This window comes from Pygocentrus nattereri, chromosome 22 (assembly GCF_015220715.1).
Source record: "Pygocentrus nattereri isolate fPygNat1 chromosome 22, fPygNat1.pri, whole genome shotgun sequence".
Classification (NCBI taxonomy): domain Eukaryota; kingdom Metazoa; phylum Chordata; class Actinopteri; order Characiformes; family Serrasalmidae; genus Pygocentrus; species Pygocentrus nattereri.
Window position 1 is genome coordinate 16,167,336 of NC_051232.1, and position 16,516 is coordinate 16,183,851.

The window sequence follows — 16,516 nt, forward strand, 5'->3', positions numbered from 1 at the left end:
ATATCGTATATGGTGAAAATGTCCTCAAGAATCACAATCACTCGAATTGTATATGGTGATATTTTACCCCACCACCCACTATAGTCCTTGTGCGATATATACATGCACTGTTTTAGATTGTGCCATGCACAGAGTTTGTCATGCTTTTACACACAAAACTAAATTATTTGCCTATGTGTTTTTGTCTGCACAGAGCAATGATGGAGAGGAGCGATTGGCTGTTGTAAAACTGTTGGCTAAACTCTTTGGAGCTAAAGACTCTGAACTGGCCACACAAAATCGTCCACTCTGGCAGTGCTTTCTGGGAAGGTATGAACATTTGAAGTATTGTTTTTGTATGTATTGATTAAATGAGCAGTAGGTTTGATTTTTTGTTTTGACAGTTTTGATTGATGCTTTGATCTGTTTCCATCTAAGATTCAATGATATTCATGTACCTGTGAGATTGGAGTGTGTCAAGTTTGCAAGTCACTGTCTCATGAACCATCCAGACCTGGCCAAGGACCTTACAGGTAAATGTTGATGAATTTTACACTTATTCATGTATTTCTGTAATTGCTGATTTGACTTAACTTGGATGTCTTCTACTTTTATCATATTTTTTTTATATGTCACCACCAGAGTACTTGAAGGTGAGGTCACATGACCCTGAAGAAGCGATCCGACACGATGTCATTGTAACCATCATCAACGCTGGGAAGAAGGACCTGAACCTAGTTAATGACCAGTTGCTGGGCTTTGTCAGAGAGAGGATGTTGGACAAGAGGGTGCGGTTGAAAAATTCACAGAATTTATGCATGACTGTTGACAATGCTCTGTTTTTTCACTGTTGTCTTAGAACGTTAGTTTATTTGTTTGTTTGATAGAGCCTGTGACAATAATGAACTTTTATAACTGACATAAATATTGTTGATAATCATTTGAATTGTTTTTTATTTATTGTATTCAGCTCTTGAAGGAGCTCCTAACGGATGACACACAGCTTGAGTGCTGCCATTTAGATGTTATAGTACCAGTCAAAAGTTAGAATTTTTGTTTTGAAAGACCTGTGACATGACTCAATAAGTGTACTTGCTTCTTTTCTTTTATGTATATTATCTCAGCTAAATTCATGAAAATGCACACAGTTCACATTATGTGTAGCGCTGTTAACATAAGATTGTGAAAGCTTACAAATGTGTAAAATGACAGATTAAATAGTTGGGAAGGGCTAAAATAATTAGCGGATGATTATGTAATCTAGAGCCAAATGATTTTGAATAATTTAGTCATTTTCTGCATAAGGCTTTTTTAAAACTGACTGGTCAACTAAATTCTACGTTTGCAGTGGCGTGTCCGTAAGGAAGCGATGATGGGCTTGGCTCAGCTGTATAAAAAGTACTGCCTGCACCATGAGGCTGGGAAAGAGTCAGCCCAGAAGATCAGCTGGATAAAAGACAAGCTATTGCATATATACTACCAGAACAGCATTGATGACAAGTAAGAACCTGGTGATCATCTCTTTTCACAGTCAGTAACACCAGGCTATGGATGCAATGAATTTTGAAGATATTAACATCCTATGAATTGGAAAATAATTGATATTGAAGCAGCAGTGTTTTCAAGAAATCTTGTTTTTGATCCATTAAGAACTGAGTAAATGTGTTGGTGTCTGTGCACTGAGAGTTATATTACTGCACTAATGAGGAGTTTTGTGAGATTACTTGCCAAGCAATTTTTGTTGCTGGCCTGAAACGCTGATACATTGAAAATGCTCCAAAACAAACACATCATAAGTTACCAATGTTCTGTTTGTGTGTTTGAGGTTGCTGGTTGAGAAAATCTTTGCACAGTTTATGGTTCCTCACAGTTTGGAGACTGAGGAGAAGATGAAATGTTTGTATTACCTTTATGCCTGCCTGGACACCAATGCTGTCAAGTAAGTCAGATGCAGTACATTCCAACTTCTATCACTTTTCTGCCCTGAGAGCTTCAGTTTACTTTTTCTGCACCATGAGAATTTTTTAGATTCTATTTTGCATGCTTGATATGGAAAGGTTCAGAGAGTTTAAGTTTTCTTATTAAAGGTTTTAGGGCGTGACTTGTTTACTGGCTCTCCATTTTCTTGTTATGAATTCATGTGTGTTTTGTGTTTAGAGCACTAAATGAGATGTGGAAGTGTCAGAACATGCTGAGAGGCCTCGTGAGAGAATTGCTTGACCTGCATAAGCAACCCACGGTGTGAAGCGCATTCAATTACGTTCTTCACATGCCTGTAGCATTTAAATACATATCTGATCTCTCAGAAGTCAACTTGATTTGTACTGGGACAAGTTATATTCAAGTAATTACAGGTATATTTTGTTTGTTCTTTTTCCACAGTCTGAAGCAAACACAACAGCCATGTTTGGAAAGCTCATGACCATCGCCAGTGAGTAAACAAGTGCACACACAGATTAGTTAGGGTGTTTATGTATGCACTGTCAAACATCCTTTCTAACTCCCTCTCATGTGCTCTTTCTCTTTTCCTTCATGTCAGAGAATCTGCCAGACCCAGGGAAAGCTCAGGACTTCATGAAGAAGTTTAATCAGGTTCTGGGTGAAGATGAGAAGCTGCGTTTGCAGCTGGACCAGCTCATCAGCCCAACTTGCTCTTGTAAACAGGCAGAGCAATGTGTGGTGAGTCTAAATTTTAGCCCCACCTGCGAGGGTACAATCAATACAGAACTGACCAATTAGATGTCACTTTCTTCTTCTAGGGCTGCATAGTATAGCATTTGTTACCTGTTATTGCCATTTGCCTTCATAACACTGATATTGCACATGGCTGCAATATGTAAAATAATTTATTTTTGGTCAGAATAATGCGGAACAGTTGTTGTTATTGTTCTTCCGGTGCATTTTCATGTTTCTCAGTTACAGTGAGGAGGATTAGTAGTAATAGTGCAACACCTAGTGTTCACTGCTTTTTTGTAGCAATGTCATTTTATAATACCAAGAATAGTATGAGTATATCTTTCAAAGTTTGTGTTTTGGTATTTTGCTAAACCAAACCAGGCAAAGGTTTGTGCCCATTTATGTCTGATTGTCAGATTCCCCCCCAATACAATGCAAACATTTGCTGTAATAACCATATACCTGTACACTACAGGCAAGACTGTAAGCATGGAAACTACTCCTGTATGAAACTGTAGACCAATAGTTCACACAAACTTCTTACTTTTTAGAGAGAGATAACACGCAAACTGACGTATCCCAAGCAGCCCACAAACCCCTTCCTGGAGATGGTTAAGTTCCTGCTGGAGAGAATTGCACCAGTGCACATTGACTCTGAGGCCATCAGGTAGGCCCACAAGGACTGATGCTCAAGCTCAAGCTCTCTAACAGTCTCTGTCTACACCAGCTCTCTTTTTATTTTGCAATTCTGTACTATTTCCTTCTTGCCTCAGCACTACTAAGTCAAATTCCATTGGATAGTCTTTGTGCTGTGTAATATATTGCAGTGTAGGTTATTTCTCCTTATCAGATGTTGAATAGGAGCCATGCACCCCATTGATCTGTGCTTTTATGGAGTGAGCATAAATTTTATATAGTAGTAGGTGATACCATTTTAAATAATGTCATCAACTTCAACATATACCAAAGACGCATTGCTGGTCTGGGAATTTGCTGGTCTGAGATGCAGTCTTGATCAGATTTGACACTAGAAATTTTGTGTAGAAATCTTACTTATTGACTGCCTAAATCTTTCCTGCATAGTAACTGAATCCGCTATGAAATGTATTCCAGGTTTTTGTGTGCGCGTGTGTGTGTGTTTGATTCCAGTCATGAATAGATTGGCAGATACCATTCCAGCAGAACTGAAAGACATAACTGGATTTCAAGATTCTTTATTGTCATTGCACAGGGTACAACAAAATTGGGTAGCAATGCTAATGATGCATAAACAAAAAGATTAAATTATATAAACAAAAAAAGATTAGGCTAAACATAGGCTAATGTAAAATGCAAGATATTTTTAAAAATTGTAATTTAAAATGACAAAATAAAAATAGAAAATTAAAAAAAAGAATGTAACAGCATTGATATTGCACATGGATAGAATGTCAACTAGTATAGCTAAAATGTATTTATGACCATGTTGAGCATGAACTCGATTTACCAGCTGCCTCATTGGCAGTAGCCAACTTTCAACTAAATTAAGGCAAAGAAGCGAAAGACTTTTGCTGTTTTAATTTTATGCTTCATGCTTAACAATATAAGAGCATGCTGGCAAATATAATGGCTTAGTAAATGCCCATTAATTTGCACAGAAATCTTGTCTGTTCTTTTTTGACAAGATAAAGGTGCATTTTCTTTACCAATTCATGTCTAAATATGCATAGAAAATGTGGATGAAAACCTTGCTACTGTCTATGTGCAATACCATTTGCTGTTCATTCAGTGCCAGACAGAATCCAGAGCAGAATGAAAGTGAAAGCTTCCTTCATGATCAGCAGGGCTACGTTCTGAGCTATTTCTCCCTGATGATAGATGGCACACCTGCCATTCCGGCAGAGGGGAAAGTATATGACGGAGCTTAATCTCTAATCATTATTGTAAAGAAAAATGCACCTGTCTTTGTTTTTGTGCAGTACAAAGAGAAACAATATTACTGAGAAAGAGGAAGAGACATTGTGAAGGAGTAAGAGAAGCATAGAAATGGGCCATGTGGATGTTCAACTATTGTGTAACTGAATAACTTATTGGGCCTTGGACACCTAGTGGTGACAGAGCATAACTGCAGCAATTATAACTCGCATTAGGCCATTGCAGTAACATAAACTGTTTTTGTGTAGTGCTCTGGTGAAGCTTCTGAATAAGTCAGTTGAAGGCACTGCAGATGATGAAGATGAGGGAGTAACTCCCGATGCTGCCATCCGTGCTGGACTGGAACTACTTAAAGTGAGAGCACACCCATAATTGTATAATAAAAATGTCTTCTGTGTCTTAATATAATTGATAGTTCTACCGCTCACAAGCTACTTGGCTTCATCTTTTTTCCCCCTCTCTGTTAGGTTTTGTCGTTCACTCACCCCACAGCATTCCATTCAGCTGAGACGTATGAGTCTCTGCTGCAGTGTCTGAAAATGGAGGATGACAAAGTAGCAGAAGCTGCCATTCAGATTTTCAGAAACACAGGCCAGAAGATCGAGAGTGAACTGCCACAAATCCGATCGTAAGGGAAAAAAAAGCCATATACACACTGTTTTGTGTGTTTGTGTGTGTGTATATATGTGTGTGTGTGTATATGTGTGTATATATATATATATATATATATATATATATATATATATATATATATATATATATATATATATATATATATATATATATATATATACACATACATATACACACACACACACACACACACACACGTTGCATTTGATCATGTACTAAGCTTTGCACTAAATCTTTTATCTTTTTTTAGAACTCTAATTCCCATACTGCATCAGAAAGCTAAGAGAGGCACCCCTCACCAGGCCAAACAGGCAGTAAACTGCATCCATGCCATCTTCCACAACAAAGAAGTCCAGCTAGCGCAAATATTTGAGGTAAAGTTAACACACACAGTCCTTCCTGAAATTGAAATGATGAATGTAAAACAGTACTGTATCTATGGACTTTGACCCTGTTTTGACCTGGTTGTTTCATGTGACTTATCAGGTTACAATTGAAGATACAATTTTAACCATATTGCTGTTGTCAGAATTTATTTGAGACTGTAGTGAATAATGAGGCAAAGAATAACCAAACTGGCACTTTATTTTAACTAGTTTAGGCAGCTGAAGGCTACTAAATTCAGCTCAGAAAAGAAACTTATGTCAGGAATCTAATTGAGTGAAGGCATTTCCTGTTTATTGGTGGATGAGATTTGCATATCAGACCACCTCCTGAAGTCGTTTGTGCAATTAGATTTAAATATTTTTTAAATGCATTTTGGGTGCATTTTCAGGTGGAAACAAGCAGGTCTAAATGGGTTCTTTGACACTAAAACTGATGGGCTGTTTGAAAGTACAAAATTTTCATTCAGATTTTTTTTTTTTTTATTAATCTCCCTCTCGGTTCCCTACAGCCACTGTCTCGTAGTCTGAATGCTGATGTCCCAGAGCAGTTGATCACTCCTCTGGTCTCGCTGGGTCATATCTCCATGCTGGCTCCAGATCAGTTTGCCTCACCCATGAAGTCCATTGTGGCCAACTTTATAGTAAAAGACCTGCTGATGAATGACAGAGTGAGTGTGTAAATGTTTGAAATTTTTTTGGTTGTTTATGGGTTTTCCCTCCTACTTGATTAAATTTCTAAGTGGCACAAAATGTTTGTTTTTTTTATCTCTCTTTTCCCTCTCTCTCACAAATACTCACTCTTTCAGTCTGTGGGCAGTAAGAACGGTAGACTGTGGACAGCTGATGATGAGGTTTCCCCTGAAGTGCTGGCAAAGGTATGTGTGTAAGGTTTAGGGCAATAAACCCTTAGTAGTGTGGCACTGGTGTTGTGAAATGCTTCTTGATTGTGTATGTATGTTCCAGGTTCAGGCCATTAAACTGCTGGTGCGGTGGTTGCTGGGGATGAAGAACAATCAATCTAAGTCAGCAAACTCCACTCTTAGGCTGCTCTCCGCCATGCTGGTTAGTGAGGGAGACCTGACTGAACAAAAGAAGATCTGGTAGGTGAAATTAAACGACCACTCCTATTGGGGGTGGGCAGCTTGGTAAAAATATGAAATTTGCACAGTGCATAATGTGTTTCACTTTCATCTTTATGGGGCTTGCTAAGTTGAAATGGACACTTGTTTTGCAACTTTTTAAAAACCTGTCAGAGCTTCTAGTTATTCCAGTATCATGGACTCCTGGCACCATTTGAACTTGTGATCTCCTGCCAGTAGAACAGCATTTAGACAGATATTCCACCTGTGAACACTGGCTGAATATTTTTTCTTTTTTGCTAACACTTTATTTGGATAGTCCACTTTTGATGATTTGTAGATTTTTACTTCCAAGTTACATTCAAATAAATATTAACCCTACTAAAAAATACTATATAATATATAAAATACTAAAATACTAACCCTACTAACTAGACCATAATTTGAAACCTGGCTTTAATCCTAGCCCTAACCTTAACCTCAACCCAAAACCTAAACCCAACCCTCACCCTGGCCCTAATCCTAACCCTGGTCCAAATTCTAACCCCAAACTCACCACTGCTTAGAATCAACAACTGTTCAACCGATAGTTGATTTGTAGATACATTTTTAGTTAATCTACAGGGGGCTATATCGGAGTTTCCAAATAAAGTGAGATTAAATACCTAAATAACTTTCATCACCTATTAGCCCAATGTTTTGGTCGATAATTCATTATGAGAAGGTTCTTATGGAAAGGGATACAACAAGTGTATATGTTTACCTTTTGTAGGAAGCTGACAAAGCAATTGATTAGGTTGATCTGTGACATTAATTCACTTTTTGTACTTTCATGATCTCTAATGATTTTCTGTTTTTGTTTACACGTGTAGTAAATCAGATATGTCTCGGCTAAGATTGGCAGCAGGTAGCGCCATCTTGAAACTGGCACAGGAACCCTGTTACCATGACATCATCACACCAGAACAGTTTCAACTCTGTGGACTTGTCATTAATGTGAGATTTAAACAATGAAATCCTGTCCACATTTGCAGTGCATGTCTCCATGTGTATGCTTGTTTTATTACCATGTTAAAATTTAATCTTCTACAGGACGAGTGCTACCAGGTGCGCCAGATCTTTGCCCAGAAGCTGCATGTGGCATTAGTAAAGCTGCTGTTACCATTGGAGTACATGGCAGTGTTTGCTCTGTGTGCTAAAGACCCGGTCAAGGAAAGACGTGCCCATGCCAGACAGTGCCTGCTGAAAAACATTAGTGTCCGTAGGGAATACATCAAACAGAACCCAATGGCTCATGGTGAGGACACGCATACACTAGAACAAATTAAGACGCTTAGCAATGAAGTTCATTTCATGCAATATTACAAAGTTGAACTGATAAGACACAACATTTAATCAGAATAGGGACATTTCTGATTATAGCAGATGCAGTGTGCAAGGTCTGTCAGGGAGACAATGAAATTAATAATTCTAGATTTTGTGAAGCATACCACTGAATGGTTTAAACCAGTGTCTAATGTAAGATTTTTCCCCAGCTAGCCCCCCAGTTTTACTGACCCCTTGTGTGTTTTGACTGGAATATTTAAAAAGAATTACAAATTTTCATTGATGTACATTCAGCAAGAGCTATGCATCTTTGACTGCAAGCTCCTGTTTGAACCGACTTTACAACTGGCATGGTTTTGAAGTGCTTCATGTGAGGATACTCCAAGCTAAAAAAGACCAACCTCCTCTTTCTTTTGGTAGCCTCATATGCTTCATTCACCTTTTTAACTGTTCACAAAGATGAAAATGCCGATGGCAAGAAAACATCAGTGAACTAAAGGTTAGCTTAGTTGATGGACAGCGAGGGAGGCAAAGCTTACTTGTTACTGAACACAAAATGGAGCTCTTAATTAAAACCGGCTAAAACAGGCTAACATTACTAGCCAAATCTGAACCTGCACTATACAGCTACACTGAGAAGGGTGGTGTCAGATGGGGACATGTTAGCCAATTTGTGCTGTAATGGTTCAACTTCACATGTGGCTTGGAGAGAAAACACAGAAAATAAGGCTTCACGTTAAAACTATTCACAGGCAAAACAAAACTGCAAGTCTTGTTTCATTCATTCAATTACTTTTTTTGTCAACCAGCCAGGCACACGTCTTGAATGAATATTCATTTCATTTCATTACAGTCTTGAAGGCCAGGTGTTCAGCACAGTCTGGTAAATTCCTTGCTCAAAAATACCTACTAAAGTTTAATCTGGAAAAAATGCCAAACTGAGCTGGACAAGGACTGAATATACTCACACATGCAGTCACTGAGAGTTCCTTGTAAAAGTCTTGTAAATAACATGTCATGTAAGAACTAGTGGTCAGTTGTCATTTCTTTTAAAAACCTTTGTTGAATATAACCATGCTTCTCTTTTCCTACTTCTTCAGAGAAGCTCCTGTCCCTTCTGCCAGAGTATGTGGTACCGTACATGATTCACCTGTTGGCGCATGACCCAGACTTCACCAAACCACAGGACTTTGAACAGCTGAGAGACATCAAAGAGTAAGTGTGTTAAACATGTATACAAATTATACAGCGTATATTAGTTATTGCTGAGGTAGTTTTGTGGTCTTACTGCACGTCTGCTCTCCGTGACACATGTATTGTTACATGATGGGTGTATATTTTTGATACTAACTACTCTGCTCTGACTCTCACCAGGTGTTTGTGGTTCATGTTGGAAGTGCTGATGACAAAAAATGAAAATAACAGTCATTCATTCTTAAGAAAAATGGTAGAGAACATCAAACAGACAAAAGATGCTCAAGCACCTGATGACCCCAAGGCCAATGAGGTCAGTCAGCTTCAGTATTTTGTTGACTCTGGATTACACTTCCAAATGTTCACCACTCTTTTAATTTTAAACCTTTATTGTTGAAACATACATTTTTTTCTAGCTATGTCTGAAGTATATTTTTGCTTTTTGATGGTCAACAGAAGCTGTACGTTGTTTGTGATGTGGCACTGTTCGTCATCACAAATAAGAGTACTTCCTGTCATCTGGACTCACCCAAAGATCCTGTGCTGCCAACCAAGTTCTTCACTCCCCCTGATAAGGTAACCACAACTTAACACCAGTACTATGATACTAACACCAATGGGTAACAGTTTGCAGCACATAAAACAACCAAGTGAAATGAAAGTTGCAGCAGTGCCACTGTGGGGTCCAGTGTAGTTTAGGGAATGTATGGGCGTGATGGCACGCTCCTCATAGGGTTAGCCTTCTAGTAAGGGGAAATTGCATGCAAAAAGAAAAAGCAATGGATTGACATTTGACTATTGATTAAATATTTAATTTAGTGTTTTCAGTTGTTTCTCTATACACAGAATGTTTTCTTGGGAAGTGTCTTAGTCCTTACCTGTTTGCACTCTTGTATATGTTCATAAAATCTTGAACATGCCAGCCATCTAGAAACTGGTTGGGTTTGAATTCGCTCTATAAGTAGCATTGTTATCAAATTTCTACTGCCAGCTATTTCCATTAGTTCCCATGCATCAAGCTAACAATTGTGTATGTTCACTTTTTAGAGTGCTCTGCCTTAAACATGCACAATTAAAACCCTTACAATTGAAGCTTGTAAGAGACATTCAAGTAACACTTGCTTTACTTTGTACCCTGGAAACATTTCTGCAATCTGGTCAAATGTGGTAGTACAGTTCACAGAATATAGTTCCGTGATTTGGCCAACAATGAAATGCAATAAAATGTTCATTTGTTTTTGTTACAGTTTAATGGTTGTTTCTTATGCCCACTATACACTGGTTCTGAAGAGTACCATTTTATATTAATATATAAACATTTAATAAGTTGAAATGGACACTTGTTTTGCAAATTTTAAAAAAATTTTTAAAAAGTTATTCCAGTATCATGGACTCCTGGCACCATTTGAACTTGTGATCTCCTGCCAGTAGAACAGCATTTAGACAGATACTCCACCTGTGAACACTGGCTGAATATTTTTTTCTTTTTTTTTTTTTTGTAACACTTTATTTGGATAGTCCACATTTGGTGATTTGTAGATTTTTACTTTCAAGTTACATTCAAATAAATATCTACTAAATAGACCATAATTTTAAACCTGGCTCTAATCCTAGTCCTAACCTTAACCTCAACCCAAAACCTAAAGCCAACCCTCACCCTGGCCCTAATCCTAACCCTGGTCCAAATTCTAACCCCATACTCACCACTGCTTAGAATCAGCTGGTTCTGAAGAGCACCATTTCATATTAATATATAAACATTTCAAGGGATCTGAATTTATCATGATGTAAACAAATCAGTTTAATATATCAGTTTGACAGCAGACACAGTTTTCCGGGACAGTTCTGGAAAAAAGATGTCCTGTACTGAATACATTTTTAGATATCTTTAGAATGTTCTTCCCTTTCCCTGTAGGACTTCAATAATGATAAGGACTATCTCTCTTCTGAGGCTAGAAATGTTCTGCTCACTGGAAAAATACAGGTAAGGAGTTTTGTTGTTACTGGTGCCTCATATGTCGTTTTAAGCTTGTCATTCCTTATAAATATTTGTTCTCTATAGTATGTAGATATATAGTGTCACAGCTTTATTTATCACATTTTAACCAACTTCACTATTAACTTTTATTTAAGATCTTACTAATGAATGTCATGATCAATGCACCTTGCAGCAACAGCCAAAGCAGACAGGAGTGTTGGGAGCAGTGAACAAGCCTTTAACAGTCACAACAGTTCGCAGACCATATACGAAAACAGCAGTCTCTGACACAGGAAGCAATGCCAGCACCAACTCCCAGCCCATCTCTCCCGCAACGACTAAGAACAGGTACAGGCCTTTTATTAATATTGTTGCATTGAGCTGCATATACAAGGAGAGACACTCGAAAGAGGCTGCGAATATTCTGTAATAACTCTTGCTAGGATAAAGTAATCTGAATGAAACAACGTGCAATATGCTCCTCGGTATATGGAGCTTCAAACAAGCCGGGGTGCCTCTGCGTCAGTGTGATGAGGAAGGTGCCAGACAGTCATTGCAACATTTAACCTTCATTTGCAACTTTTCCAGGTGCATACCCCTGTACCCCTTCATGGGCCTCTTTTGAGTGAATCTCCCTGTAGTAGAGCTCTTTATGTTGAGCTCATTTTACTTAAACTATCCAGTTTCATTAAACATTTAACACAGTAAAAATGTTTGGATTATTGCAATAATGTGACACACTCATGCTTTTCTGTTTTTTGTTTCTGATGAAGGGAAGTGAGTTCTGAGGCATCAGAAGCAGGGGCAAGGGAGAATGAAGAGAATCCGCAGATTGTCAAAGCAGAAGGAGGAAAGAAGGTGAGAAAGTTAACTTGTGATAATGCCAGAAAACTTGGAATCAATTTACACTAACTACAAAATATTATGCATAAACAGATTGAGGAAAAAGAGTGAGTTATAACCCCCCCTTTTCATTTTGCTTTTTTAATTATTGTATGGAAGAGAAGGGGGAGAGAATTTTAGGGCTTCAGGGATATGGATTGTTTGCATAAAAGAGAATTGGAAACAAATAAAAAAAAAAAATTAAGTGTGTGCTTGGCGAGCTTATTTAAAATGTCAGTAGTAGCTGCTGAGTTTTAGAAACTCAGCAGTATCCTATAGTATAGCTAGAATTGTTCACCACCTAAAACCATCCAGCCATTACATTGAAAATGCCTCCACCAAGAGAAGACATGCTCACATGAATTGTGCAGGTTGAGACTGACAGCAGTGTCTGACTTTTCAAGCGCGATATTTGTTTGGGTCAAAAGGGCCAGACTTGTTCAGGAATGGTTTTATGAATATCATGAATTCAGCATAAAGGAAGACTTCAGAATTTTTCTGCTTGTTCTTTATCTACCGTATCGGTTTTTATTGGTTTACCAGGGACAAGTACTGTATTTCCCTACTGTATTCATTGCTTTGAATTCACTCACAATAGAAGCCAATAGGGAGTTGATAAACTATAAACTTCTAGAATTAATCTTTAAAGAAATGTCTATAGCGCAAATGTGAAACCATAACCACTAACAAACAATTTAGCTGCAGTTTTGGTTAAGCGTGTTTTGGGGTCGACATGTTGTTGTTGTTGTTGTTTTTTTTTTGTTTGTTTGTTTTTTCTCTCAGATCTATTTTGAAGTACAGGCTAACGTACTATTACCCTTTAATGCCGTTAGCTGCTTACTAGGTCTTGCTAGAGTCCAGTTGAGAATCTGTGAGGTGAAATTGCAAAGAGTTATTCCAAGTAGAAATCCACTACCAGTGAGGTCAAAAGTTTCAGCATGTCTTTGAGGCTGTTGTGAAGGCAAAAGGTGGTGCAGAGTGGGGTGAATTTTGAAGTGGTTAATTTCAGTCATGCTAACAATGGGGGGGATGCTTTTAAATTTACTTTATACACTTGATTTTAAGTGTATTTATTTAATCCTGATTTATTTATTAATTCATTGCCCACCCTGCCCCCCCCCCCTTTTTTTTTTTTTTTTTACTTCTTCCTTATCTCTCAGGACGAGGCAGCAGCACCAGCTCAGGGCAGTGGAAGAAAGCGGAGTGCTCCTGCAAGTGACGGAACAGAGAACACCGTGACTTCTAATCCTGCAGGATTACAGCCTCCACCCAACAAACCTCGACGTGGGAGACCCCCAAAAAATCCTGCAGCTGCACCCAACACAGAGAAGGAGGGCACAGCTACGACAGGGGGAGGAGCTGGGCGTGGCAGAAAGAGGGCAACACCCTCCCAAGACACCACCTCTACAGCCTCGGCTGAACCAATCAGTGGCAAGATACCAAAACAACAAAAAGAAGTAGACTCCAAGAGGGCAGGGCAACAGAGGGTGGACCTTCAAAGGTACTCTTCACTGCACTGCATGATTTTTGTGCTTGTGAAGCTTGATTTTTTTTTTTTTTTTTTTTTTAAAGCCAGAAAAAAGAAGCCAAATTTCAGTCCTCTGAAATAGGCACATTTCTGTTGTTCTGTACTCACTCTGGGCTCAGGTTGTCCAGCTTTACTGATGAATTGTGCTATGTGAAGTGGTAAAGATTAGGACTGACATCACAGGACCATGTTAAATAACACACTGAAATTTAAAATGACAAACTTTGCTTTGTAACTGAAATGTGATTGTGGCAACAGGTTCTTCTTCCAAAAAGTGGTGAGAGTAGGAAAACGAGATGAGATCTTGGATAAGCACCATTGGAATGTGTATGGAAGTGAGGGAGACACAGAGAGGGAGTTGGAATCAAGCCCAGAGAGATTTTTCTTCCTCACTCCATTAGTGAAGGATCAGGGTAGAAACATCAGCCCTCAGAAAGGGTGTGCCCCGTCCCGCCGAAAGAGAGACACCAGTTACGGAGCAGGGCAGGGGAAGCTGTCAGTGAGTTTCATAGACAGGTTACAGATGCAGTTATGAAATGATGCATAATTTCTCTTCACTTTTATTAGAGGTATTGATAATGGAGGAATTCAGGAATTTCACAGATTTTCTGTGTAGTGCAGTATTTGAAATGTAAACACTCATACAAAGAGGAGAAACTGATTTTCTTTACAGTAGTGGTAACACGTCAGTCCGCACAGCCTTTCAATTACGAAAGTGCCCAGTTAATCTACATGTATTCTGAGTTTTATATGTAATGGTGGTAATAGTGATACACAATATGAACAAAAGTATTGGGACACACCACTGATCATTGAATTCCGGTGTTTCATTCAGTCCCATTGCGGGATTTTGGGGGGGGATCTTCCATGTCAAGGTTTGTTGGGTGGAGGCTGTAATCCTGCAGTCTGCCTTTTCAGACATTTGTGAAAGAGTGAGTCATTCTAAAGAGCTCACTGAATTTAAGCGTGGTACTGTAACAGGTTGCCACTTTTGCAACAAGTCGGTTCATGAAATAGCTTCCTTCCTAGATATTCCGCAATCAACTGTAAGTGGTATTATTGAAAAGTGGAAGTGTTTAGCTATCACAGTAACTGCCATGAAGTGGCAGATCGTGTAGTTACAGAGCGGGTCGCTGAGTGCTGGGGCGCATAGTGCATAAGTCGCCAACGCTCTGCTGACTCAATAACTGCAGAGTTCCAAACCTCCTCTGGCATTATCATCAGCACAAAAACTGCACTGGGAGCTTTGTGGCATGGGTTTCCATTGCTGAGCAACTGCATGCATGCTTTACATCACCAAGCACAATACTAAGCGATAAATGGAGGGTTGGAAAGCATGCCACCACTGGACTCTGGAGCAGTGGAAATGTATTCTGTGGAGTGATATTTCATGCTTCTCTATCTGGCAGTCTGATAGACGAGTCTGGGTTTGGCGAATGTCAGAAAAGCATTACCTGCCTGACTGCATTATGTCAATTGTAAAGTTTGGTGGAGGAGGGATAATGCAATGAGGTTGTTGTTGTCGTTGTTGTTGTTGTTGTTGTTGTTGTTGTTGTTTAGGCGTTATCTAAGGCTCCTTAGTTCCAGTGAAGGGAAATCTTGAAACAATTGAAAAGTTTGGGGAAAGCCTTTTCTGTTCCAGCATGACTGCGCCCCAGTGCATGAAGCAAGGTCCATAAAGGCATGATTAGTAAAGTTTGGTGTGTGAGAACTTAAGTAGCCCACACAGAGCCCTGACCCTCAACCCCATTGAAGACCTTGGGGATGAATTAGAACGGATATTACGAGCCAGACCTTTTTGGCCAACATCTGTGTCTGACTGTCAAATTTGTATAAACACACTCTAAAATCTTGTAGAAAGCCATATGCATTTAGAATGGGATGTCATAAAAATTTGTGTAGGTGTCGCAAGACTTTTGTCCATAAAGTGTATATGTGATGGTACAAAATTGGTAAAGCAAAAAAAAACAGGTGCATTCAAATGCCTTACATTTACTGCTTCACCATTAATGAAGCTATATCTCATAACTATTGTAATACAGTGTCTTAGACATCAGGCAGTGCACTTGTAACCATTTTATTTAATAAACTTAATAAAATAAAAATAGCTTTTAAAAGCATTACGTTCTTCAGGACTCCGGTTCCCGTCACAAGCATTGTGCAATTTGGCTAGGATCATCTAGGATGGCACATTTCACATTAATGTCCAAGTATAAAGGACTTAATAATGCAGACATTATTTTTACAGACTTTATTATTATTATAGATCCTCTTTAAATAGTTAGTTTTCTGGTTCTTTTGTGGTTGTTTTGTACAGGTATTGTTTATAGTGTTTCAATTTTAACAGTAATGTTAAATTTAATGTTAATCTGTGCATCTCTTTCTCCCTCTCTAGGTAAAACGGCGGTCTGTAAAAGTGAGGCAGTAGTACTGCACAACAGATGGCCCCACACCCATCATACACTCAAGCTTTTTTGCTCCTCATGCGAACTTCACACACGCTCTGTGCGTGCGTTCAGACATCTGAACTTGTTTCATGACCCTCCACTTCAGATAAATGATGATTAACTCCTTTAGCTTCTGTTGAGTCATTGTATGTAGACAAAAAAAAAAACTTTCTTCTTTTGATGTTTAATTTCTGTTCTTTGCCACTGTCTGGAGCCATTTTTAAAATGAATATTTGAAAGGAAAAAGACAGTTTTAATCTACAGTTGCTTATTAAATGCCTGGAAAGATTTCCCGTTTCTTGTCCCTTCTCTCCTGATTTTCCTGCCATTTCAGTGGTCCTAAACAGGCACAGACACCAGGTACAACACAACTGGATCGGAAAAAGCAGGCAGACGGCAGCTTTAGCTACTCTACCCACCCTATCCAATCTGGCATTTTTTAAAGGAGTATTCCAGCTTTTTCAACCTACTGTAGTAGGCTGACCAATATATGA

The 16,516-nt window shown here is 38.7% G+C and overlaps 1 protein-coding gene across 3 annotated transcripts in view; it reads left to right on the top strand.

Annotated features, from left to right (window-relative positions):
* pds5a (PDS5 cohesin associated factor A) overlaps positions 1 to 16,312 on the top strand; it is a 33,171-nt gene extending 16,859 nt beyond the window's left edge. For all 3 annotated transcript variants that reach the window (XM_017715024.2, XM_017715022.2, XM_017715023.2), the window contains exons 9-33: positions 194 to 309; positions 418 to 512; positions 622 to 767; positions 1,328 to 1,479; positions 1,805 to 1,918; positions 2,137 to 2,218; positions 2,362 to 2,410; positions 2,519 to 2,658; positions 3,207 to 3,322; positions 4,818 to 4,923; positions 5,037 to 5,197; positions 5,453 to 5,576; positions 6,098 to 6,256; positions 6,395 to 6,463; positions 6,552 to 6,688; positions 7,540 to 7,663; positions 7,760 to 7,964; positions 9,094 to 9,208; positions 9,368 to 9,500; positions 9,644 to 9,763; positions 11,103 to 11,171; positions 11,359 to 11,513; positions 11,939 to 12,023; positions 13,208 to 13,548; positions 15,971 to 16,312. In XM_017715024.2, coding sequence (XP_017570513.1) covers positions 194 to 309; positions 418 to 512; positions 622 to 767; positions 1,328 to 1,479; positions 1,805 to 1,918; positions 2,137 to 2,218; positions 2,362 to 2,410; positions 2,519 to 2,658; positions 3,207 to 3,322; positions 4,818 to 4,923; positions 5,037 to 5,197; positions 5,453 to 5,576; positions 6,098 to 6,256; positions 6,395 to 6,463; positions 6,552 to 6,688; positions 7,540 to 7,663; positions 7,760 to 7,964; positions 9,094 to 9,208; positions 9,368 to 9,500; positions 9,644 to 9,763; positions 11,103 to 11,171; positions 11,359 to 11,513; positions 11,939 to 12,023; positions 13,208 to 13,548; positions 15,971 to 15,974 — 3,117 coding nt within the window. In that variant the 3' untranslated portion in view covers positions 15,975 to 16,312. The remainder of the gene's footprint in view (positions 1 to 193; positions 310 to 417; positions 513 to 621; positions 768 to 1,327; positions 1,480 to 1,804; positions 1,919 to 2,136; positions 2,219 to 2,361; positions 2,411 to 2,518; positions 2,659 to 3,206; positions 3,323 to 4,817; positions 4,924 to 5,036; positions 5,198 to 5,452; positions 5,577 to 6,097; positions 6,257 to 6,394; positions 6,464 to 6,551; positions 6,689 to 7,539; positions 7,664 to 7,759; positions 7,965 to 9,093; positions 9,209 to 9,367; positions 9,501 to 9,643; positions 9,764 to 11,102; positions 11,172 to 11,358; positions 11,514 to 11,938; positions 12,024 to 13,207; positions 13,549 to 15,970) is intronic.
* Positions 16,313 to 16,516: the final 204 nt, after the last annotated feature.